Source organism: Harpia harpyja, chromosome 21, assembly GCF_026419915.1.
Source record: "Harpia harpyja isolate bHarHar1 chromosome 21, bHarHar1 primary haplotype, whole genome shotgun sequence".
Taxonomy (NCBI): domain Eukaryota; kingdom Metazoa; phylum Chordata; class Aves; order Accipitriformes; family Accipitridae; genus Harpia; species Harpia harpyja.
This window is the reverse complement of record NC_068960.1, coordinates 9125416-9150298: the sequence shown is the minus strand read 5'-3', so window position 1 is coordinate 9150298 and position 24883 is coordinate 9125416. Positions and strand designations below refer to the sequence as shown.

The 24883-nt window shown below is 39.8% G+C and overlaps 2 protein-coding genes across 2 annotated transcripts; one reads left to right on the top strand and one right to left on the bottom strand.

Moving 5' to 3' along the window:
- Positions 1 to 686: 686 nt before the first annotated feature.
- CRYM (crystallin mu) lies at positions 687 to 12010 on the bottom strand. Its single transcript, XM_052773395.1, has 8 exons — positions 11750 to 12010; positions 11266 to 11416; positions 10138 to 10200; positions 7867 to 7968; positions 7111 to 7294; positions 4582 to 4703; positions 3643 to 3727; positions 687 to 2971 (listed from the first exon to the last, which is right to left on the bottom strand). Exons 1-8 carry the CDS (start codon positions 11920 to 11922, stop codon positions 2907 to 2909), a joined length of 945 nt encoding a protein of 314 aa, XP_052629355.1. The 5' UTR covers positions 11923 to 12010; the 3' UTR covers positions 687 to 2906.
- Positions 12011 to 12424: 414 nt separating this feature from the next.
- Positions 12425 to 24780, top strand: LOC128134985 (cytochrome b-c1 complex subunit 2, mitochondrial). The gene is made up of 14 exons (XM_052773392.1): positions 12425 to 12584; positions 14141 to 14233; positions 14358 to 14507; positions 15758 to 15822; positions 16816 to 16872; positions 17230 to 17354; positions 18703 to 18800; positions 19228 to 19285; positions 19452 to 19547; positions 20590 to 20789; positions 21064 to 21144; positions 21712 to 21788; positions 23520 to 23673; positions 24534 to 24780. Exons 1-14 carry the CDS (start codon positions 12549 to 12551, stop codon positions 24615 to 24617), a joined length of 1374 nt encoding a protein of 457 aa, XP_052629352.1. The 5' UTR covers positions 12425 to 12548; the 3' UTR covers positions 24618 to 24780.
- Positions 24781 to 24883: the final 103 nt, after the last annotated feature.

Here is a 24883-nt window from a genome sequence, read left to right as displayed (position 1 = left end):
GAATCAACCCTGATATATATTCCCCTTTAATATATATTTTAAAAAGTGGAATAGCACTAATCCTTTTCTTGCAGGGTGGTCCTGGAAATTGGCCTCTGGTATAAAGCAGCCTGTGGAACAAGGCAGGGGAGGGGGGGTGGAAATAAAAAGGAACACTCACATTTCAGTTTTTTTCCACTTATGTGCTTTGCTGTTTTCCAAATTTTTTCACCAAACCCTTTGTTTCTTTATTATTTGAACTATTTAAATTACTGAATCCCAGATCTGACTCCTTAGTAACATCTGTACAGCACAGTTCATTTGGAGACACTTTTTATGTATCACATACAGTCTTATAACCCAATCCAAACCCAAAACATAAAACCATAGGATCTCACATAATCACAGCCCTGCCAAGTACAAGATTCTCCTTCCTTAAGGATTTAATGCTCTGCACTGGACAGACATCAAGAGGAAGGAATGTATAGCATGGGACAGTGACTGCAAAACTGAGTATCACAATGGAATAGAGCAGTCTCAATTTATTTTCCCCTTTACATTCATTGATCACCTTTACTGAGAGAGTAGTCACTGCAAAAACTTGAATACTTTCTTCCTCATCTTCAACCAAAAAAAAAAACCACAAAACAAAAAAAACACAACCCAAAAAACCACCACACCCAAAACAAAAGTAATGGACAACAAAATGAAAGTCAAAGAAGAACAGCAGTATCTATTTAATTTTAACATAAATGCAAGTTACACAATTTGCCACTCCAATTCGTAAGAGAAGGAAACATGGAAATTAAGGCTATTATTTTCCCTCAAAAAAAAAAAAAATCTAAAGACAGCATCCCAGCAACTCCCATTGTAACTGGATCAAATTCTCTTAATGAATTCAGAGGTACAATGCTGAAGCCAGGCTCCCAGAATCTCCTATTGCCAATGAAAGCTGAGAACACTGTGGGTTTTCAGAACCAGGTTTTTGGACTAGTTCCATCTACTTTTAAAGTGCAGAGTCTGTAGAAGAGTAGGTGTGAAAATAAACTGTATTAGTCTTCTTCCCGAGACTATGTCTCACTTTAAATTACAAACCTTGTTTTACACAGGCACAGAACTGGGATTATATTGTCTTAAGTAGTAAGTGCAAGTTTCCACACAGTTCTTGAATTACAGAACATCAATGGCTGTCACTTTTGTCTCAAGCTAGTGGAGTTCTCTATTGCTGAAGTAACAGGCTAAGTCAACACCTAAATTTCTGAACGCTTCAGAAATGACAAAGAAAAAAAGACATGTAAAAATAGAAGGGTAATTTTGCTACAATTAAAAAAATGTAAAAGCTTATAGAGAAATTTTTGTTCTTGTTTCTGCTGATATAAACAAGATCAATGGAGTTAGATTTCTATCCACATGAACACATCCTTTGGCCCTGTTCACTTACTGGTCTGGTACCCTTCCATGCTAAAACTCTGCAAATTACAAACTCTGCCACTTACTACTTTTTTCCAACTAGTTTAAACCAGGCTTATAATTTGGAGTATTATTTATGTCACATCTGCACTGTACTCATTAACCTCTTCTATACTTACTTATATACCATCAAGAGCTTTAATGCTAACCACCTCTGAACCTCCTTCCTGTTGCTCCACTGTATTCTACTGGCTTCAGTATAGAATGACTGTGTCATCTAATCCTTCCACAGAACAAAGAAACACTTAATAGCCTGCATGAAATAATATGCAAGAAGAAATAAGATTTCATAAGGCACAACTCTAGCCTGAGACAGGAATTTGTTTCCAGGGCAATTGCTATTTTTTCAGCAGATGCTCAATGTTTTGTAAGGCAGTTGCATAACAGCATAGAACTGGAACTTTTCCTTACGTAGAACATCACTGTGTTCCTCTGCCAAGAAAGGATCATGGAAATCCCTGCCCCAACAAATACCCATCGAGTACAGCCAAGCTGAAAATATTTGCCTGTATACTTGAAGTTTACCCTACTGAAATCAATTTGCATGGTTCCAACCTTCAAGAAGCTTAGAAAAAGAATTTACAAACACCATAGATTAATAATGTCTCCCTACAGACTAAATAGAAGTTAAATCAAAACACATTTCTAGTGCTCACATTTTGGGTAACTCCTTGCAATACGAAAATGACAATATCCCACCCAGGAACACACTAAGAGAGGTATCGAGTACAGTTTCCTCCCAGTTTGCACTCTTTAAATCTTCCTGAGCCAGGTCTTTTACAAACCCAGACAGAAATACAACTGTATGGAGGCATCATCATTTACATAAACTCCCACTCAGGCATGTGCTCTTAAATGAAAAAAAAACATTGGGGCTGAGGGCAGGGAAAGGGTGAAAGTAAATATGGTGACTTCCAGATCCCAGTCTGAGTTGGAAGGGAAGGGCTATGCAGGAGTCAGAGGTGGGCTATGGTCCCAGAAGAGACTAGGTTACTGTCAATATAGCACTGAAATCCACAGATGCCTTTAAAGTATCATCACAGGTAAATATGGTGCCAGACTCCATTCTCCAAACTGATATATTTTACTCCAGTATGAATTACCTCTCTAAAAACACAAAATCTACCCACAGACTTCTGCTACTAAATAATTAGGGAGGAAAGGTATTGATTGCAGAATTATACCAAAATATGTAAAAATACCCTTGTTAGCATCACTGCAAACATCTAGTATTTGCCATTACATGAGATGCATTTATTAGTCATACTGCAGGTATCTAATACTTGCCATTAGAAAACTGTAAAAATTAGTCTATTGCTGAGATTTTACTTTTCATTCTTGAATGTTCTAAAAGGCACCAATCCTCTCTGAATGTGGCCCTTCTTGTTAACAAAAGATCCAAGGAAACTTAGTGCAAACAATTTTCTTGGCCTCGTTGGCATTGCAGACTTCTCTCTTTAGTTACCAGCTGACCACGAGTCATAAACAAATTTTGCTGCTACTGTATCTTCAACTGCCATCCCTAAAAGAGAATTAAAGTCACCTTCAAACAATTCTTCAGCTGTACAAAATAATTTAGCTTCAGAAGGGAACAAGAGGACTCAGGAAGTTATCTAAGTTGACAGAAATTCTCCATCCCAAACACCTACAGTGTTACGTTCAAAGTTTATAGCCATCACATAACTGTTAGGTGTACTATATGAAGTTAATGCAATAGCATGAATCTAGTTTTCAGTGTTCATATCACTACTTGGCCCTTTCAGGCATGTCATGCAGCTCAGAGCACAGCAATCCATCACTGCTTCCACTCTTTCCCCCAAACATCAACTCCAACCCCACAGTACACTGTCACATTGTCTGTAGGTCAGACAGACTCCAGGGGCATAACAGCAGGGCATTCAGGTTGGAGCTGTATTAATAAACACTGCAGTCATGTGTTGAACAACTGTGAAATGGAAAATGTACTTCTTCCTATTGTTTGTTTGCTTTCCTATCACTTTTCGTTACATCAGTCCTGCTGGATAAAAAGGGAAATGAAAAGGAAAAATGCAAATCACAGTCTAGTTTCTTGTGGACAGTGCATTGCCACAGCAGTTTTGAAGATGATCAGCAGCTTTCCCACGCATGGGGGACTTAATAAATAACAAGGCATTGTTTTCTGTCAGACTTGTACACAGGAGGGGTTGTTCTTACCCAGTGATTTAAACACTGTTGTTTTCTCAGGCAGGGCTGGTTTTGTACCCTTCACTACCTCTCCCAGCTCAGCAAAAATCTCTGCCTGTGAAACAAATACATATTTTATACAAAAACATAATATCCATACATATGTTAAGAGGAAAAACTTTTTTTGAGTGACTTCAAAAGAACAAACTCCTGCAGTTCTGCTATCTCAGAACTGACTCCTTTCCATGGTGTAGCAGATCAGTGTTCAGACAATAATAGAGAAGCTGGACAGAAATCACAGAGGAATGGAATGGTTTTCAGAGAAAAACAGCTGACAGACTTTCCTCAGTCAGTAAGTTTTTTTTACAGTGGATAGCTTGTTACTTATCCAACAAAACACATGGGATTCCACACACCTTACCGTATCTGGACCTCTTATGTTAAATCTCAAAAGTGGAAATCAATTGTTCTGCAAAAACATTAAATGAAAAAAATAAAACTGCATTAAACCTAAAAGAGTCCCTGCTGTCAAATTTCTGCAGATCATGGACTGTCTGCTTGGCTTCTGTTGTCCATTCTCTAGAGGCCTGATGTGTGTCAATCGCACTGAAATCTTATGGGAAGAAAGTTACAGGTTTTAATAAATAGATTTGAAAAATATTTAACATAACTACCAAACATTGCAGGAAATGTAGGTCTTTCAAAAACAATACGTTGTTATTGTACACAAAGGCCAATGCTGAAAACATGCTACTGTAATATGGTGCCATGTAATGGCCAACACTGAAGTTACATGGTTTTGTCAAAGACATATAAAAGTCTCAGTTTGAAACCAGTTTATCTTTCAGCCTGTGCCTGGAATGTGTTAACAGCTACAACTGATGCTCTAAAAAGTTTCAGTGCAGCACATCATCAGTTTCATATACAAGCCAATTGCCACAAAAATAAAGTTCATCATTTAAGTCTTACCCCTGATAATATAACATCTCCCGATTCTGTAAGAGCAGCCTCTCTGGAATCCACAAATAGAACGGAATTCTTCATCAGTTCATCGTCCAGTTCTCTCCAGTCTGGTCTGCTTGCTCCAACAGCTAAGACAACAAAACTGATGAACTTGGGAGGAATGTTTAAAACAAATTCAAACCGTATTTTGTCCAAAAGACATATGTGAACTAACAATGGACATTATTGTGGAAATGCAATATACAAACAATCTGATGTTAGCACTGGAGACATGCTGAATGATAGAACAACAAAAAAAATAGGATGTGCCTTAGCAACTCAGAAAAAGCCTGGATTTCTCTCAACCTGGCCTCAGCTGTAATGCTGACATATAGATGGCTGGTTTCTGTAAAGTGCTAACCCCCTAAATTTCCAATGATGTCAATGAAGGATGACATCGGGTCCAACTCTCCAAATTACAGCTCATTAAAACATACAGCATCCCTGACCTCTAGTCATGCAGATGCTGCTGGCGACAAAAGTCTTATATTTCCCATAAGCACAGCCAGAACAACTGGCATCAATTGGCCTTTGCATTTCAACCTGCTAGAGCATTAAACTGCAGCTCCTCAGGAAGCAGAGTGAGATTCTTTGCTGACACTGTTTCCACCTCTTTGGTACACTAGTCAAACTGCTTCTTCCAAATAATGCTGACAGAAGAGAAGGGGAGGTAGCCCTGCTTAGCCCTTCATCATCTCTTACCAATACAAGAAATGTAAAGATATTTGTAACTATGTATAGCTACAAAACAAACAAACCTTTGCTAGGAGCCTTGAAAAATGACACCAGTATGTAAGTGTGACATAATTATTCTGTTCTGCTTACAGAAGGCACCGTTAGAATAAACTTTGATCATTTGGTGATTCAGCTCAGGGAAAATAAACTTAAGCTTATGCAGACTACAACTCTTCCGCAGACAAACAGTAGCCTGTTTGTGCAACTGCCAAATTAACATGTTTTTGTTGCTTTTTATTTTTTAAACAGAGTTAACTAACACCTAATACAGCTCCTCTAAAACATTCAACAACTGATTTGTCAGTAGAATTTCCTTGTCAGCAGACTCTGGGTAGCTGAGGAATAAGAAAATCATCTCCTTTTGTCCATTATCTCTTGTACCCTTGTCTTTCATCAGATCATTACCAAATGCCCTGAATTTTATAGTCCTTTCATTTGATCCAGACTGTGTTTGCTATGTGTCTATAGAGAAAAATAAGATTTGAAGAATCCCTCAATTATCCTGGACAGATGAGAACCAAAGTATTGTGCAGCAAAGACTTGGACATGCAGACAGAGAGTTCAATGTTACTAATTAGGATTTTTAAACCTATAGCCTTCTATTATTTCCTTGTAACTTTATAAGCAGTACAAGTCGAGCAGGTTATGGATTTTTACTTATGTGGAGAAACTGAAAACAAATCAAGGAGCTTAACTTTTTAAATATAGCAAGACCACTATAAACTTGTTATGGGCTTAAAAAAAAAACAACTAAAACACAGTTATACTGTAGTCAAATGTTTGTTAAAAGTGTCCAACTGTTACAGAATAATAAATTCCATGTTGCCTGAATGCCTCTTCAACAGCAAAAATGCCTTGATGGAGAGAGGAAAAAAAAAAGGAGGCAAAGAAAGGAGAGAGGTCTTTGTGTATGTGTCGCCTCAGGGACTGTAGACCTTAATTCATTTTGGTTGTACTTCTGGATTCCATTCCGTGACATAACACAGACAACAACATTCAATGATAAAGGACTAAATTGAGTTTGAAAAATTGGTAGGATGCTACTGGAATGTGGGACCTTCCTTTAAATTGTTTCCTTTGACAAGTTGCTTTTGTCTTATTACCATGCCATTTGGAAAGTGCACAAGGTCATCTGAACCAGGCCCACAATTAATGAAATAAGCAAATGCTGGCATGTCCAGAGACTCCAAACAATAGCGTGGCAACATCATCACAAGGCCGGGGGGGGGGGGGGGGAGGGGGAAAGCCCCGCAAACCTCACCATAGAGGTCAAATTGTGAAGTTCAACTCAAGTAAAAAAAAAAAAACCAAAAACAAAACAAAACAAAAACTCCACCTCAATGTTATCAGCCCAAAAAGGAACAAAAGAGGAACTTACAAAATTGGGCGAAGAAAAGATGACATCTACCAGGGAAACAGTAGAATGAGCAGGAATCACTTTGGAAATAACATGTTTGTATGGGTTATTTATATGAAGAGCAAGGTGAGCATCAAGTGACAGCATGGTAGCAAAGATGATGCACCACCAGGGAAAAAGCATACCCCATGCTCTAGCAAACATCCAATGCTGGAATATGCAGGAGTTCTGGCTCTAGACAACCAGGAAGACAGGAGTGGAAAAAGTGGTCCTCACTATATGGGAAAAGTCAAACCGAAAAGAACATTCATTCTGAGAAGCAGTGAGTACTGCTTTTCAACAGTTTATTATCACATTGTTTAGCATCAGAAATGTATCCTTTCAACAATGAGAACATAGCATACCATTGATATGGGCACCTGGTTTTACCCAGTCTCCAAATAAAATCGGTGTTGTTGCCATAGTGACTGTTATAATCACATCAGCCCCAGTAACTGCCTCCTGAGCAGAAGAGCAAACCTTCACTGGACCATTAACTGAATTAGCAAACTTCACTGCTTTCTCTTTGGTGTGATTCCATATCCTGACCTTCAAGGACGAAAAAAAAAAAAAAAAAAAAAGACAAACAGATTAGCTTGGAGAATTTCTCCTTGCTGAAGCAGAACATTGTTTCAGTTTTCAGTAGATAATTACATGTATCTAAACGTGGGGGTTTTTTTCCCCTTTAATGTTCTTGTCATACAAGTGACTAAATTTCATGTGTGGGCAGCTACATTTGAATGACTGCTTTGTGATACCAGAATAACAGCTCATTGTAGAGCTGTATTTATAAAATACAAATATTTCCAATAAATATACTTAAGGGAAAGTCACAGAAAGTTCATCCAAGTATGGCACACACAGTAGGATTTTCTCAGAGAGAAAAAGCCATCTGAAACTAGATGTTGTTTCTAACTCCTCCCTTTTTTTTTTTTTTAAAAGGCCAACATTTGAGTAAGAAATTCTACAGCTGTTCAGAGTATTCTTAGGTTCTGTAAAAACAAAACCAAAATATGATTAAACCCTTAACTTCATCGGCTGTAGTACGATTTATTTATATTAAGTGCTCCTGAAACATAATAGAGAAAAATAGATGCATCCTGTTAGGATGTGTCAATTACCTCTTTAAATGTGAACAGCTCTGTGAAGATATCATAATGGCTATATGCTTGAACACCAGCTCCCAAAATGCACAGCACTTCTGCAAAAGCTGGCATTAACAACTAAACAGTATCAAATATTAAAAAAAGAATATGTAAGAACAATATATTAACAGGTATGACAAATATATATCAAAATACTACAAAAGAAAGTATCTTTAGTCCTTTTAAACAAACAAACAAAAAATGCTTTTATGCAAAAGCTAGTATTGATTCATATTAATATAAAACAATATTCAACTACCACTATATATATATTTTTTTTAAATACAAAAGCTAGTATCAATAGCACCAAAGTACATCTTGGCTTGATTCCGGTTTTGAATTGTCTGACACTTGAAATTCAGACCTAACATGCAACAGCACGAGCCAGTGCAAATTCTGGGGCCTCAGCACACTCCAGTATTAGTATAATACATCACACCTAGGTGACTAAGTGTAAAACTACAGTAATGATGTTCTGCACTGGTTGAAAACAGGGCTCATAATACCAAAAACTATCAGTCCTGAAAGTGGTAGCTGTGTGGGTAAGCTGGTCCTGGTAGCCCTAAACTAAACTTCTTCTTCAATTCACTGAAGCCATGAAGCCATAAATCACACTACAAGCAAACCTTGCCATTGTAAGAGCCATGATATGTATGCATCAGGTATTGTAAAAATAGGGATGGTTCTGAGGAACAAATATTAAAATTCAGTTCTATGATTGCTTTCGGGTTTCTAGTGTAGTTCTTGCCTGTGATTCACCAGTACTTGGCAAAGGTGAAGAGAGGGCTGCTGGAGTACAGCCCAAAGCTATCCTTGTGTCTCATTCATGCATTTTCTGTGGCCACTCACTTCTGTATAAAAAGCTTTAGAATTGTCTAGGCTTTCAACACTTATTCTGCTGCAAGTAAATTGAAAAAAATAATCTCATTGATCCCATTCTTTCAGTAGCGAGAACTCTTTTTAATGTTCCTTTCAAAGATTCTGAAGCACTGATTTCAAAGGTTCCTTGCATAAAAGCGTGGATCTTTGAAAAGCAAATGCCATAAAGAGGACAAGATGACAACTATGAGCTAAACTCAAACACTCCTGAAAATTTCCCAAAACAGCAGATGACAATGAAGGATCTGATCTTGAAGTCCCTTCAGCAGCCAAGCTCCTTTGAGACCAGCACAGCCTTGACTGTGTAAAAACTGTCAGAACTGCCGAAGTATAGAATGGCTGAGAAGAATGAGGTCCTATAACCTCATGTCCGAGGAATCCATTGTAAATTGTTCGGTCCCTTGATTGAGCGGAAGCTCTTGGGGACAGGTTCTTCTCTCCAATTTTATGTCAGTTTAGCTCTATTGCCACAGATAGAGTCACGCTGGCATGAAGATTGCCACTAATGAAGTGGTGAGATCAGCCTTCAGTCTGATGCAAAGCTGATGGGTGAAAACCAGAGCTCTGGCCCTCTTCTTATTGCCTCATCCTTTGTGGTGAAGACCAAAACCCTGCTGTGTGATGGATGGTGACTTGCTCTCCTCCCACTATTAGCAGCCCAGCCAAATATAGTTTTAAAAAAAAAAAAAGAATTCAAAACCAAAGATTTCCAACTGAAATTGAAATGATGTAAAGCAACATACAGCAAGATATACCTCACCTGTCTTCAGACACTGAAGTTTATGGCTGTAGTCAGGGATAGTCATCTGGACATCTTCCAGTGACAGAGAAACTGACAGCCAGCCACCTCTGGACAAGTCACCCATCTACCCTGGGCATCTTCTATCTTAAGAGGGCCCACATTGCCCCCTGGAAGTGTGCCTTTTTCCTCTTTCTCCAGGTCGAGTAAAACCCACCTGTCCTGGCCCGACAGCAGAAAACGTACATCTAAATAAAACTGAATTTATCACCACAGCTACATCACCATAAAGGAGTATGTTAAGACAAGCACAAAAGGAAAAAAAAAAAAAAATCACAGAGGAAGACACCTCAGTAAATTCCCAGAAGAGCATGCAGAATGAGCCACAAAAACATAGCTCAGACTCCTTCTCCAATCACACATAAAATGTTAAAGCCAGACATGACTCACTCAAAACAGAAAACCCTGCTTTTAAGTTTTGCCTGAAGGTACATATGTTATCATAAATCTAATTTAAAGCTGTATTGATGAAAATTCACATACACTGAAAGCCATTTACATCATGCCTTCTAGTTATTTTATATATAACACCACTAAATCTGTCCCAATTTAGGAAACAGAAGACATACCTTGGTAGCAATTGCAGAAACTGCAGCTGTTCGTTTTGCTGTAATCACACTGCCATCTAGGACCTTTTGGAAAAAAAAAAAAATTCAGACAGACTTAAATGAAAACTGAAAATATGAGTAAATACCAAACATTTTCATCCAACTTGTGAATTATGTGATATTACAGAGCACGGATGAAAATATAAAAGTTAGTAATTACTATTATACCAACCACAAACCATGTAAAAATCACATGTTAAAACTGGGCAGATTCTCTATTCCAGTTCTTCCATGTCATTCCACCAGCACAAATGGAGTGAAAGCTGGTCAGAGCTGAGCCACCCCTAACACACAGCTCTTCATGCACTGCACTTCCCTGGCTCTCCAACGCAGGGAATAGATAGATATAACTGCAATACTGTGCATTCCAGTAAGACCAGGGACCAGTGTGAGCTGGCAGAGGTTCAAGAGCCTGCACTGTCTTTCTTGGTCTGTACGAGATGACAGTAAGACATGGAATTCCTTTAGTGCATATCATACACAGTGGGGCAGTCCTGCCTCAATGTATATTAGCTGCTGCGTACAATTGAATTAAGGGGCTTAAAAAACTGACATGTTTTCTGATACAGTTTAGGAATAAAAGCCCAATATAGTTTTCTTGACCAGTTTTGGTCCTTTAATAATCATTATTACTAAAGTGTAATGAAAATGGTCAATATTCTTAAAAAATTCTTAAATTCTTTAAACAAAAACCAAATCAGACTCCAAATACTATTCCCTGTTATACTACTTGTAAATCTCTCTAGATTTAACTTAAGATGGTTCAAGATCAATTCTTTAGTCAGCCAAGTTTTTTTTTTCCTCCTTCAAACACAAGGTAAACTTTTCTTGATCATTTCTCTCTTCCAGTCACCCTGTCAGCCAACAGATTCTCTTCACATCACAAGCAGCAGTACAGAGCAGACAGAGTACGCTTTAACACTTATGCAACATATAAGGCTTTAGGCCAAATCCTCCTTTGGCACAAATACGTTTTCACTGATGATGTAGGTAAACTCAGGCCAATTACACCAGCTCCGGCTTCTGAGAATCAGAAGGGAAAACTGACAGAGCATTAACAGAGGAGAATGCAGGATGCATGAAACTCACAGCTTTTAAAGAGCCATTTCTTGGGTCAAATAAGAAGACTGTTGCTTGGTGAGAAGGGACAGAGGAATCCTTCTTGTGCTCATAAAAAGTCACCAACTTGGTTGTCAGCGCATCGTCTGCAGCACTGTAAGCAGGCATGACCCCTAGGAACCTTATAAGAGAATTACTTACATTACTTATGTACCTTTAGCATGGGAACCTCCAGCCACCGGCGCGGTAAACATCAAATAGCTACGGACCAGTTAACCAGTAACTCAGTACCAACGACCTTTTCCGATGCTCTAATCCCTTCCGCCCCGTCCCTTCCTCGCCGCAGGCCCGGCCCCCCGTCCCTCGCTCCGGCGGGGGCGCGGGCGGCATTCCCCCACCGCCCGTGTCCGTCCCGTCCCCCCCACACACACCACGCCGCGCCCCGGCGCTCCGCCAGTCCGCCCTCTCGCCGCCCCGGGGCCGGGAAGGCAGCCCCGGAGCCCGCCCGCCTCACCCGCCGTGCCGCTGCACCGGCACCACGGTGCGCAGGGGCTGCACGACGCCTCCCGCCGCGCCGGCCGAGAAGTTGGCCAGGGCGGCCTCCAGCGCCGGGAGGAGGAGGCTGGCGCGGCGCAGGTGCTTCTCCACCTCCTCGGCGCCGATGAAGACGGGCGGAGCCGAACTCATGGCGAGCACCGGGCGGACGAGACGGGACCGCGGCGCCCCGTACCGCCCCGCACCGCCGCTAAGTACCCGCCGGGCCGCCCCCGCCCCCCGGCCCGGCCCCCCCCCCGGCGGCACCGCCCCGCGGCCCGCCCCACACCCGCCCCGCGCGCCGCCGGGGTCCCCTCACGGGCACGGCGGACACCCCCGCCAGAACCGCGAAGGGCCGCGGCGCGGCTGGAGGCGGGAACGGCCGCGTCCTCTCAGGCGCCGCCGGTCGGCGCCGCCGCCGCCACCCCTCCCTCAGGCGCTGCCGCGGGGAAAGGCGGCTGCGAACGAAACGGGTCTGCTGTGGTGGGTTTACGGTTCGCCATAGCCCCGAGGCACCACCGGGACCGCCGCGCCCCGAGGGGTGGGACAGCCCCGCCCGGTGACCGGGAGGCGGCGGCACTCTGCGCATGCGCGCAGCCGCCGCGGAAGGCCGCGAGGTGTCGCTCTATCCTCAAGGCGTGATTCTAAGCACGAGCAGTAGAGCTTGGGTGTTCCGTCGCTAGAAAGTCAAAGCGGTGCAGGGCGTGCCGGGAAGGCAGAGTCTTCCTCCGAGACAGCCATCTTCTACTCGCCGGGGCCGAGCTGAGGGGCGCGGAAGGATGAAGGGCTTCCCGGTAGTCGCGCGTTCCCTCTCGGTGAGGGCGGCCTGGAGGTGTTGTGCGCGGTGGGGGAGAGGCATAGACGGCGGCGACGGCGGTTGTTCGGGCCCTGGGGGCTGCGGGCGGGCCTGACCCCAACCAGCCCCGGGGCGGCGAACCGGGCTGGCGGGCAGTGGGCTGGCGGGCAGTGGGCGGGCGGGCGGGCGGTCGAGCGAGCGAGCCGCCTTCGTGCCTGTGGGGCTGTCAGCGGGGGGGGGCCGGGGCCAGGGTCGAGCCGGCCCGGCGGATGGCGGAGCGGGGCGGAGGGGCTGAAGGTCAGGCGGGCCGGGCCCGGGGCGGCCTGCGCGCAGCTCTGTGGCTGGCAGCTCCTGCCGGGGCGAGGGGCTCCCCGGGGGCTTCCCCCGAGGCCTCTCCCGGGAGCGGCCGACGAGGCAGGGCCGCTGGTATGGCCGGAGAGAGGTCTCAGGGGATCCGATCTCGCTTGTGGCAAGGTGGTGCCCTTGGCAAGCGGGACTGGGCTGGTCCCGGAGGCGTGGAGGGGGCAGGGGGCTTGTTCTGCTGCGGAAAGTCTTGTGGAGCCGGCGGACAGCTGGAATATAACTTGTGTTAGGTCTCTGCTGGAAATGCTCTTTTGAATAGGATGGCGAAGGACTCCTGAGTCACAGTAGGTTTGTGAGTCAATTTTAGACGTGCAGTAGGAATTCAGAAATAAGCAGACTTAGAAGTTAAAACTAGGTGTCTTCACAAATTTGTGGTGGGGGAAGAAAGGAGTTTTTCCTAGACTCAAAATACATTGAACAGAGCCCGTGGCAAAGCAAGGGGAGTTACGTCATTGGTATCCCTACAACTGAGTGCAGCGGTGCTTCTGTTGCTCAGTTTTTACTTTAAGATGTAGGGGAATTAAGTTACTTTTTTAATGTGAAAGGAAGAGTAATAAACAAACTTATTTTACAGGTATGAGAAACTTCCAAAAAGGGTGGAAAAGAATAGCATTTCAGATTCAAAATCGGTAGTCTTGTAATTTCTGTTGCCAGCTGCTGACGGGAAGGCTCTTGCGATGTTCACCCCTGCAGTTTAAAGGCCTGCTTCTGTTTATTACTGTGCAGTTTGGGGACTGGCATACGTGTCCTCTTTGTATGCCAGCAGTCAGTGTAGATAGGTTGCTGTTCTGAGAGGTGACTTTAGGAGTTGAACTGCCTACACCTAATAAATTAGAAAGTTCTCTCCAAAGGTATGTTCTGCATATGTGGATTGCTGTAATGGTTTGTTCAGTTAATTGCTATACAGTGGTCCTACAAATATATGGTATCAGTAGAGATTCCCACTGCACAACAGCAAAGAGGGAAAAAAAAAAAAAAGCTTTCTTACAGTGCTATTTCTTGAACTTCCAGAGATCTCATGTAAGTCATTGCACAGGTTCCAGCAGTGATGTAAAAAACGATCAGAGGAATTACAAGGGAATCACTTTTTTACTCTGGGGTTTGAAGTCGTTCATTGTCTTTCTACTTTAAAATTAGTTGCTTTTTCAGTACGTAATGGAACATGTGATGAATTAATTCAGGAAATCCATTTTCTTATGCTTTCTCCTCTAGAAGAGACTTTATTCACTTAAAGTAGCTCCTAAAGTTGCAACCTCAGCAACTGCAGAACGAGTGAAATTATCTCCAGAGTCTGAGGATCTTGAGGTCGGTATGAAGACTGGTATTTGTTTCTGTCTCCTTTTTATTGATCTTTTAAAACTTGGTCAAAGCAGAACTGTGACAGTACTGCCAGTGGATAACTAAACCAAATTTTTTCTTTTTAACACAGATCACAAAATTACCAAATGGCTTAGTTATTGCATCTCTGGAAAACTTTTCTCCAGCTTCAAGAATTGGTGTGTTTATTAAAGCGGGCAGCAGATATGAAACCGCTAGTAACTTGGGAACTGCTCACTTGCTTCGTCTTGCATCTAATTTAGTAGGTGTTTATTCTCTTTGTTATTGTGTTGGCAGTAGATGAAATGGTGGAAGGATTATGATCACAAAAAACCCCAATACGATAAAATTTAATGTAAGAGATGTTATAAAGTGGAAAACAATGTACATTGATTCTTGGTTACCTGGTTCAAGTTCAGGAGAAATGTCATTGCATCGTGGAAGACAGGCAGTGATATTTATTTAGAATTATACTCTCCAGTGGTGTCTTAAACTATATATATATATATAAAAAATATATATCTATATCAAGCTATGCACATAACTCATTTTATTTAAGCTGCAGTAAAAGTTAATTTGGGTGGCTGATAGAAACTGAGTTTGTGTGCATGTGTAATGTTTCTGAATAGTTTTTCTTACTACTGCCATCAGAATATTTTAAGCAACTTGTTTTCCCTTCCTGTTTTATGTCTAGCTTCAGTTATACAAGATGCTGTGGGGGCAGATACTTATCAGCAGGTTCAAAAAAGAATCAAATTCATTGATAGCAGGTCCTTAAACAGTTGCTAAAAGGAATAACTCCTGTAGGTACTGCAGGAATATCATTGAATGGGTTGTGGGATGTTATATTTAAACAGCCTTTTCTGTTGCCACTGTCAGGTCCAGAATGTTGGGCTAGATGTCCCATGGGCTTGACCCACTCTGGCTGCTACCCTTGGTGCTGTTTATCTCAATTGCTGTCTGGCTCTAGCTGCAGGTGTAAACACGGCCTCTCTTGCACACCAGCCAGGTTGTGATGATTAGAGCTATACAGTGCCACTGACGTGTCTCTGACTGCTGTTGTATGGGTTCAATCCACATCAGTTTCAGGCAGAAAAAAACCAAAAAACATCCCAGCTGCTTATTACCTCCTTCCCACCTGCTGCCTGAAGTTACTTTCCCCAGACAGCTGTCAGTGTAATAGCATGTGTAGGCATTCCTTGCCCTGGTTTTGTCAAGCTTACCTAATTCAAAGAATCCTATTAATTGTTCAAGCAAACCTGGATCATTCTAGAATGTGGCTGGGGAGCAAATATGTGAGCAATTATGGTGGAAAATCGGTAGAGGATGATAGAAATGATTGGGAGTAGGGCTGCAGTAAGCTGGCTCAACTTTTCAAAATAGCTTCTGTATAAATGAATAAACAGATACTGTTTCAACTTTGCGTGAGCACTGAACAGCCTCAGGCAAATCCGTTCTTAAAATAGGTAGAATTTCAAGTTGTGCTCTTTTTTTTTTTTTTTTTTTAAATAGACTACTAAAGGAGCATCTTCTTTCCGGATTACTCGTGGCATTGAAGCTGTTGGGGGCAGCCTGAGGTTTGTAACCACATATAAAGATAATGTATCTTGGTAAGATGCAAACAAGCTGAATGACTAAAGGAAACTTAAAACAGTAAGCGTAACAGTATGTAGGTGGATAAGCTCAGTGTGGTAATAGTACTTGAATGCTGAACGTTGACAAGGAACATCTTTTGTACTTCTTGTTCTGTTGAGGTTCAAGAGTGCACCCATGACTTGTATTTTAAAAATACCTTTCATTTAACAAAATATAAATGTTATGTACCTGGAAGAAATATAATTTGCCCAGAAAGCTTAATGTTCTTTCTGCCTTTTCAGGCTTCGACATTAAACTTCCTGAAGTCAGTAGATGTTTGGGTTTTTCTCCATCTTTTGTGAATAGATACCACTCATCATACTGCAATCTTGGGAACAATTCAGGCAGTAGTTGGCTTTTGTGATTTGAGAGTTTAAAGCCTAGGAAATAAACCTAAGAGAAATAAAAGAGGGATCTTGCTGTGACTGTTTTCTTGCAATGTATCTTGAATTCATCCAGTAAGATTGTTTTATATAGAATTTGGTTAAAAGCAGCGTTCTATATAACTTGAGACTCTACCCTTTTTTGTTCCTGTTAATCACAACTGTGTTAAAGCAAGTGGAAAAGACCAACTATGTTTTCTGCCCGAAGAGAATAATTTCTAAATTGCCTTGTTTCATACGTTAACACATTTTTCTTCAAGTTTTGCTATTCAGCCTTATTTGTTGTTTTACCTTGAATTATCATGGTATCTTAAATTCTGATGGTGACAAGACACTTGTTATTACTTGAATACTTAAGATAGGAGTTTTAGTTATGTCTGTTTCTGCTCTGTGTGTATTATCGCTCCTTTAAACAGGCATTTCAAGCAGATTTAAGGTTAACTAGATATTCTAGTCAGTATCTTGCTGATGAATTCAGTCAATGGGGAATATGTGTGAAAATCCACTTCTATGTTCTCTGCTGAAACGGATTTTGTATTTTTTCTCGTTTAGCGTGTACTCAACAAGGGAGAAAATGACTTACTCTGTTGAATGCCTGCGTGACTATGTGTAGGTATCTAGATACGCTGTAAACTTGAGTTATTGCATTCTTTACAAACTGCTCTGTAGTAGAGACCTATCATTTTACAGGGTAGGAGTAATACCTATTTTCATGTCTTTGTAATAAATCAATAAATTACTGTATTAATATTCAGCTTCTGTATCATGCTATTGAGCATACGAATGTTACAGAACTGAAGTTGAATTCTTGTACTTTGTACAGCAGTGGTAATAACTACTCTGGCTCGAGTGACATATTTTGTTGTTAATGTGTTGCTTACAGATTGGTTTGAATTGCTTTCAACTTCAGAAGAAATCCATGCTACTTCTATTGTGTTTAATGCCTTTGTAACTTTTTTTATCTAGTGATACAGTAATGGAGTACCTTCTTAATGTCACCACAGCACCAGAGTTCAGACCATGGGAAGTAACTGATCTTCAGCCACGATTAAAAGTTGACAAAGAAATTGCATTTCAGAATCCTCAAGTTGGTAAGTGTATTTTCTGATCCACTGCATTGGCTTCATGGGAGTTTATTCAAAATCAAAAACTTTGGAAAAGAATAGTTTCCCTTTTGCTCTGTCACTTGACCATTTCATTCTTCATCTTTTCCCCGTTGATAGGTATGGTCTTTCTGTTGTTACAGAACTTTTTTTGTAAATCCACAAGTTTTTCCCACCTGTGCAGAACAATGTTGAGCAAGTAACATCCTAAAGACAGCTTACACCATTCTCCTTGACAGCTTCCATTTTACCTTTCTAATTTTTTTTAAGTACAACCAAAGAGCATGCAAGTCATGACTGTTGTTGACAATATATGTGCAGCAGCTTGTGTTCTGAAAACAATATTTAGGTATTACTTGTTGATATGGAAACAGTATTCTACAAAAGACTTCTTGAATTTGTTTGGTTATTTTGGTATAAAAACAATATGTATTTTCATTACACTGAAAATGGATTCCAGTTTTATGTTTATAAATTAAGGTTTGTGGGTTAAAAAAAAAAACACAAAAAAGTAAACACAAAGCCTCAGCCAAATGAAGCCTATTCCAATAGATCTTGTGTTACTTAACTCTAGTCAACCAATTTCACTCATGTAGTTCTGCACAATAAACATCATTTGTACTATGTGAAGCATGCTTACCTTCGTAACCCATTAAAGATGACAACACAGTGTTGGGCTTTGGAAATCTCTGGCTTACATTGAAGTGCTACTATATTTTTAAATTTGGAATCAAGAACAATCTTTGTTTTTTAAACTTGTATCAACTACAGGTTGGTCTCATAGTAACTTCATATTTTCAGTTACAGTTCAGAATCAGAACTATGAAGAAAGGAGTGTCATCTTTCTCTTGAGAACATTTTGAGAATATCAAATAGAAATTAGTAGAATGCTGTTGGATGTAAGAAAAAACTAATGAGGAGGGACTTCAAGATGCTAGCATCCTTCACCTGAATAGGGAGATAGATGAGACATCACACAAAGCTACAAATAGTGTTATAAACAGCTTGAGAACAAGGGATGCTTACAGTGAAGATGATGATGATTCTGAAATGAATTAAAAGGATGTTGGGGTTTGTTGTTGTTTTCTACTGCCCCCCTCCCCTAAACACTGATGACATTTATAGCTTGCTGTTGAGGCCAAAAAGTATTGAGCACAGGCAAGTTGTTAGGTTTTGGTTTTGTTTTTTTTTAAATAAGATACAAAAGAATAGATCTTGTGGTCCTTAAAGTGGACCACAGCTCTGTTTCACTGGGGTAACATTTAGTTTCATTCATAATCTTCATTAAAAGTGGCTCTTATGTTAATCATCACCACTGAAACTTTGTTCCTCTTAGGAGTGCTGGAAAACTTGCATGCTGCAGCTTATAAGAATGCTCTGGCAAACCCCTTATATTGCCCAGATTACACAATTGGAAAAATTACTTCTGAGCAGGTAGGATTATTTGTGTTCTGTTATAAATCTGTTTCAGTTTCTTTATCAAGGATAGATGAGAGAGAATATTAATTTAGTAAATACACAGTCAGTATTTACTACCATATTAGTCTGGTGTTAAAATAATTTATTTCAGTGCAACTTTTAGTATTGGGTACAGAACTCATTCACATTTAGAGAGGTGGTTAATCTCAGTGGCTTTTTGTTGATAGGAAGGCTGTCAATGAAATGGAAGTATTCTTGTATAAAAGGGGTTTGTAGTTGTTACTGGAGAATGCATAAAATGCTATTCTATAGACAGTTCCTTTTGGAAGCATTGGAGTTTGCTGCGTTAAGAAGTATAAGGCTGAACAGTGGATGTCAGAAACACACTTGCCATTTTTGTTCTTTATACAAAATACCCTAAAATGTGAATTTACTGTTGCAGCTTCACCATTTTGTACAGAACAATTTCACAAGTGCAAGAATGGCTCTTGTAGGAATAGGTATGTACGTTCTTTAATGGACACCGCAATTTGTAAGGGAAAACTACTGTAGACGTTTGAGTTCTCTGTAGAAGTAAAATGTTACAGTACACTTAAAACACTTTTATGTAACTGCTGTAGCTTTTCAATGCAGTTACATTACTTGGAATAAACTATTGTATTGCAGGTGTAAAACACTCTGACTTAAAGCAAGTTGCAGAGCACTTTCTAAATATCCGAAGTGGAGCTGGTATTTCTAGTGCAAAGGCTGTCTATCGAGGGGGTAAGTATGTTTCTTTTATCTGTTCTGAATGACTTTCTGATTATTATAAACGTAGTATTATTCAAAGTTGCAACTGAAAATTATATGGTTGTACTAAATGCTGTACATGGGAAGTGACACTTCAGGCACATCTCCCATCTAAATAAGCAGAGGATTATTCCCTGCCATGGAAAGTTCTGGGGTAAAACTGAACCTATATCTCCAACAAAGCTTTACCTGCAAGATCATTTGTTCCCTAAAGCGAAAAACAAGCTGGCATATGGTTTCTCTAGGCATTTTTGGGAAGATTCCCTTAAGAATAGGTTAAGGACTGCCTGGAAGTGGTGGTAGGCTTTCTCTTTAGGGAAGATCTGTTGGAATGTCATTAAGTCCTTCGTAAAAGACAAAACAACACTTAGCTCTTTCAGAGCAGTATCTTGTACTAACACCAATAGCTATTCTTTAGTTGGGGTATCAAATCACTGTAAACAAATGGGAAAAAATAGGAAGTTTCCAACATTTAATATTTGACTGGAATAACTTCAGTTTCTATAAAATAGGATAAATATTCTTATGAACAGAAGGTACGCTACTTTTCTGGATATTTATTATCTGAAGACTCGCTGAGTTTTATCATGTCATACTATGTGTGGTTTAGGATCAGGTTCAAATAAGGTGTAGTAAGGTACTTGGGTTTGTCCTTGCAAGAAAATTTTTTAATGTGAAGGACTTCTTAATGCTTTTTTTAAAATGCTATATATATAGTATACTAAATACATAGTATACATATACTATGTATATTTCTTTTTAATAAGAGTTAGGAGTAACCTCTGAGCATTGTAAGTATAAAGGGGTCTAATGATTAGGAAGCTACAGTATGACCTACAGCCTACTAACAGTTTCTTGCTGTCTTCCTGAGTGGACATGCAATAACTTCACACCCTGGCTTCTCTCTCATGAAACTTAACTCCTGGCTAGAAATGTTTCCTTTCCATACCTCTGAACATACAGTAGTTTCTAACTGAATGCTGCATTACATTCTACACTGTTGTTGTATTTTTAGGAGAAATCAGAGAACAGAATGGTGATAGCCTTGTCCATGCTGCCATTGTAACAGAAGGAGCTGCTGTTGGGAGTGCAGAAGCAAATGCGTTCAGTGTTCTTCAGCATGTTTTAGGTGCTGGACCCCTTATCAAGAGGGGAAGCAATGTTACCAGCAAGCTGTCCCAGGGTATTGCTAAAGCAACTAGCCAGCCATTTGACGTAAGTTCAAAGGGTTACTGCACTCTGATATTTTAAGTGCAATGCATGCTATCCTTTGAGAGGTTACTACCTCCAGTGAGAATCTCCAGTAGTTCATTCTTGCACAAGTTACAATATTTCAGAGAAGGTCTTCCAGTCTGATCTCCTCTCTGCACAGATGGAGTTTAGCTTCCTGAATTACAGTATTTCAGATCCTAATAATAATTATTTTCCTATGCTTGATACTAAGTTGTTCTGATACTTGAAACAGTTGATAATAATGTTTGTTTTGCAGGCTTCCGCATTTAATGTTAATTACTCTGATTCTGGGCTCTTTGGGTTCTATACCATATCCCAGGCTCCAAATGCTGGGGAGGTGAGTTGCTGATTAGAATTCAAGTATTAACAACATAACCCTCAAACTAGTGTTTTGATTTGAAATAGTGACTGATTCATCTGAAAAAAAAGTCAATTCATCTGGTTTCTTGTATAAGAATGTTGCATGTTCAGTTATGACTTAGCTCTGTAAGCTGGGAATGAGACTTGCTTTCTGCAAAGTATAAATACCTAATACGAACTAGAGCTAGTAAAATACCTTGAATTGCTGACTGTAATTGCTGATTTACATGTGTAAGCCTAAGTGCATCACAGGGAACATGCTGGCTCTTGAAGCTGGCAGAATTGAATGCTCTCATGAAAAATGGTGAGACCATGCAAATTAATGTGGTATCGTAAGTTAAATCCACACTGGTTTTTGTGTCTCACTTTGGTATTTATTACAGTGGTTTTAGTTTTGTTCTAAAGCTGTACAGCATTGAGTTCAGGCTAACAATCCTAGCACTGTCAGCTGCTCATTTCTGAAGTTTTTAAGGTGTCAGATAATAGAAATAGCATGTTGAAATTTAATGCTGGAAGAAGTCTTAAATGATTTAATTTTCCTCAGGTCATTAAAGCTGCTTTAAACCAGATAAAGGCAGTTGCTCAGGGTGGCATCACGGACGATGATGTCGCAAAGGCAAAGTAAGTGAGTAAAGAACTGTCTTGTGTGTTTTAAAGAGAAGTTTCTTAACATGTAGCTACTTGTCAAACACTTAGACTATTCTGTACAGCAGAGCTTATTGTTGTCCTGTAATTATTTCCTTGGAGAACTGCTCACTTTCCTGACTTAAAACTGAAGCACTGTCAATACTCTTTTTTTTCAAAGCTATACTGATTCTCTGCTAGTGGTATTTCCTAATAAAAGCTTGTTAGGTAAGTGTTAATGTTTTCTGAAGACTGTTTCAGTGTAAGAAATTAGCAACTATCAGCAGATGCTGTCATTTTAATCATACTCTGTAGTATTAAGATGTATTTAAATTAGAATCCTAAATTGCATTACTTAGGTAATTCCCTTTACAGTCACACTGTGGCAATTCCCAAAACAATTATATTAAGCAATCTTCTGCATCTTCAAAGAATAGTAGTAATGACGGTCTGGAAGTATAAAGCACTGAATTAGTGATGTTACATCCAAGTGCTTGAAATATGTGCCCCTAGGAATATTTGAGATGGGGGAAAATTACTATTAGAGATGCAATAACACCAACAAAGTTTGGAATTTCTAATTTATAGAGGGTTGTGCACATTAGTTGGTGCTTGATCTCCAAGTAGCATTAAACTGCACTGAGCCTCTAAAACTGTAGTTGTGCAATACAACAATATAGTACAGATTGACTCAAGTAGCAAAATGAAAATATTGTCTGTTGCATATATAAAATACTTACAAGACTCCACATAAAGCTTGATTACACAGAACATGATAATTTAGACATGACTGGTTGTGCCTTAGTCACTAGTAGCTAAATGGTAAATTCTGGACCTTTATATTTGGCATGTATTTTGTGTGTTGGGTTTTTTTGTTTTGTTTTGTGGGTTTTTGTGTGTGTTTCTTTTTTTTGTAACAAAGTTGCCTAGTATTAGGGAGTTACACACAGTGCTGTGGCTTCCCTTCTGGAATGGCTTCACATATTTTCTCTATTACTCTTTGTCCTTTAGTGACACACACAAAAAAAAAACCACCCCAAAAAACAAATTCAAGGTCAGTGATATTTGCAAAATCTTGGAATTCAGTCAAAAATACCAAGCTACTTAATAATATTCTATTGGAATAAACCATTTTCTGCTGTTGACTTTTAAAAAAGAATAGGACTAGCTTATAAAAATAAGATTTTTGTATGTAGCAGTGAGACTGCATGAAACAGAAAAAACAGTATCAACCTGCTGTCTTTTAACAGAACATGGAACTATTGCACAAGGAGCCTAACCATTTACATTCGTTGCTTCTTTGTCGCTTACAACAAAATTGCTCTGCATACATCTGTTCTTGATAAGAAACTGGAATCAATTTTAAACCTAATTTTTAAATTTGATAGATTAGTTTGTCTAATTCCTGGGGTACGTTTAGTTTAGGTAGCATTAGTTACTTCAAACAAACAAATTCTGAGCTAGAGGTCTTCTGACTGTGCAGGGTGGTTGATCATTCCAAGGCAGTAGGTGTTCAAGTACCCTGTCATTTTCATACTTGGACTATTTGTGGTGCCTTTTTCCTAACTACAGAACCCTTTCATACTTGAAAAGGAAAACCTTTCAAAATGGAGAGGAATCTTGAAAACTTAAAAAGCACCAAAAACTCATTGCACTTACGGGTGCAGTGGGGAAGGTAATAACAGGACTTACATGCTCACTCATCCTTAATGCTTGCTTTGATGGCAGAAATCAGCTGAAAGCCACCTATTTGATGTCAGTGGAGACTGCAGAAGGCTTACTGAATGAAATTGGCTCCGAATCATTGGTTTCTGGCACACACACATCACCATCTGTTGTTGCTCAAAAAATTGACTCTGTAGCCACTGCTGATGTTGTGAATGTAAGTATGTGTTGGCATCTACAGGTGTTCCTTAATCACTGCATAAGGTTTTTTTTATACAAAACTGGTGCTCATTTGTTTGTGTTTATAAACACACACATATACTATCTTTAAAACAAAAAAGCAACTCATTTATAAATCCCAGCTGGTTATCTTATGATGTGTTTACTTACATTATTAACAGAAGACCCTTTAATCCAATACACTGTAAAACTAGTGTAGCTGGGAGTATGTGAAATTCTCATTTACTTCACTTAAATTTACCAAAACTGCCAACTAGTATTCATGGAAAACTTGATAGTAGTTCCAGCGCAGGCACTTCGGTGTCAAGGCTTTTAGGATTCCTGAGTCTAGAATATTTGGTGCGCTTAATAAAACAGTTAGGCTTTCAATGATAAACTGATGTGACTGCATTGCTATTCCAAATTATCTCATTGCTTATACTTGAAGGAAACTTCAGAAATCCATCAGAAAGAGAAATTCTAAGACAGAAAATCTTTGTTTTCAGTCATCACTAATTTGTGTTGCAGTAGCAACTAGCAATAGCTTTAGTAGTAAGGAGGGATCTGCTGTATCTTGTGGTGTAATAATTATTCTAGGAATAACCATTTTCAGAGTTTACACCTTTTATATCCAACTGTCATTCTGCCATTCCTGTTTAGATTATAAAGTAATGAGGAGCTGGATTAGAAGCAAATAAGTTTAGACAACAAAATGAAAATTGTTTACTCGATGACATACTATAGTAGTGTTGGGATTTGTTGTTTGTTTTAATAACTTGAAGCTGAGGCTATGAACAGCAAGATAAACTCTGTTGTAGCAAATACTTCCTTATATCCATCTTTCTGGTTTGTTTCCAGGCTGCAAAGAAGTTTGTTAATGGGAAGAAATCAATGGCAGCTAGTGGGGATTTGGGAAATACTCCGTTTCTTGATGAGTTGTAAAAACAAAACTGGGATGCAGATTCAAGATGGACCTGAGCTCTATGTCACCTATGTTCTAAATAAATTACTACTAACTTGTTATTTATGAATTCAGTTCTTTCAGAAAGTTAATCTGGAGTAATTGTGGGCTTGCACTCATCAAATAAAGTGCTGAGTTCATACATCTTGTGTTTAGTTTTTTTCCACTGAAAATGACATCTAAAATGCTGATAAGTCTGGCTCTGTACACTGAAGGTAAAACTACAGTGAGAAAATAAGGTGACTTT

What these genes read in the sequence shown, in the direction of transcription:
- LOC128134985 (XM_052773392.1), top strand. Translation starts at nt 12,549, where the DNA reads ATGAAGGGCTTCCCGGTAGTCGCGCGTTCCCTCTCG. An exon ending in TAGTCGCGCGTTCCCTCTCG is followed by an intron (nt 12,585 to 14,140) that starts GTGAGGGCGGCC and finishes TTTCTCCTCTAG; the next exon opens with AAGAGACTTTATTCACTTAA. An exon ending in CAGAGTCTGAGGATCTTGAG is followed by an intron (nt 14,234 to 14,357) that starts GTCGGTATGAAG and finishes TTTTTAACACAG; the next exon opens with ATCACAAAATTACCAAATGG.
- CRYM (XM_052773395.1), bottom strand. Translation starts at nt 11,922, where the DNA reads ATGAGTTCGGCTCCGCCCGTCTTCATCGGCGCCGAGGAGGTGGAGAAG. An exon ending in AGCTGTTCACATTTAAAGAG is followed by an intron (nt 7,295 to 7,866) that starts GTAATTGACACA and finishes TCGTCCTTGAAG; the next exon opens with GTCAGGATATGGAATCACAC. An exon ending in ACCAGGTGCCCATATCAATG is followed by an intron (nt 4,704 to 7,110) that starts GTATGCTATGTT and finishes TTGTTGTCTTAG; the next exon opens with CTGTTGGAGCAAGCAGACCA.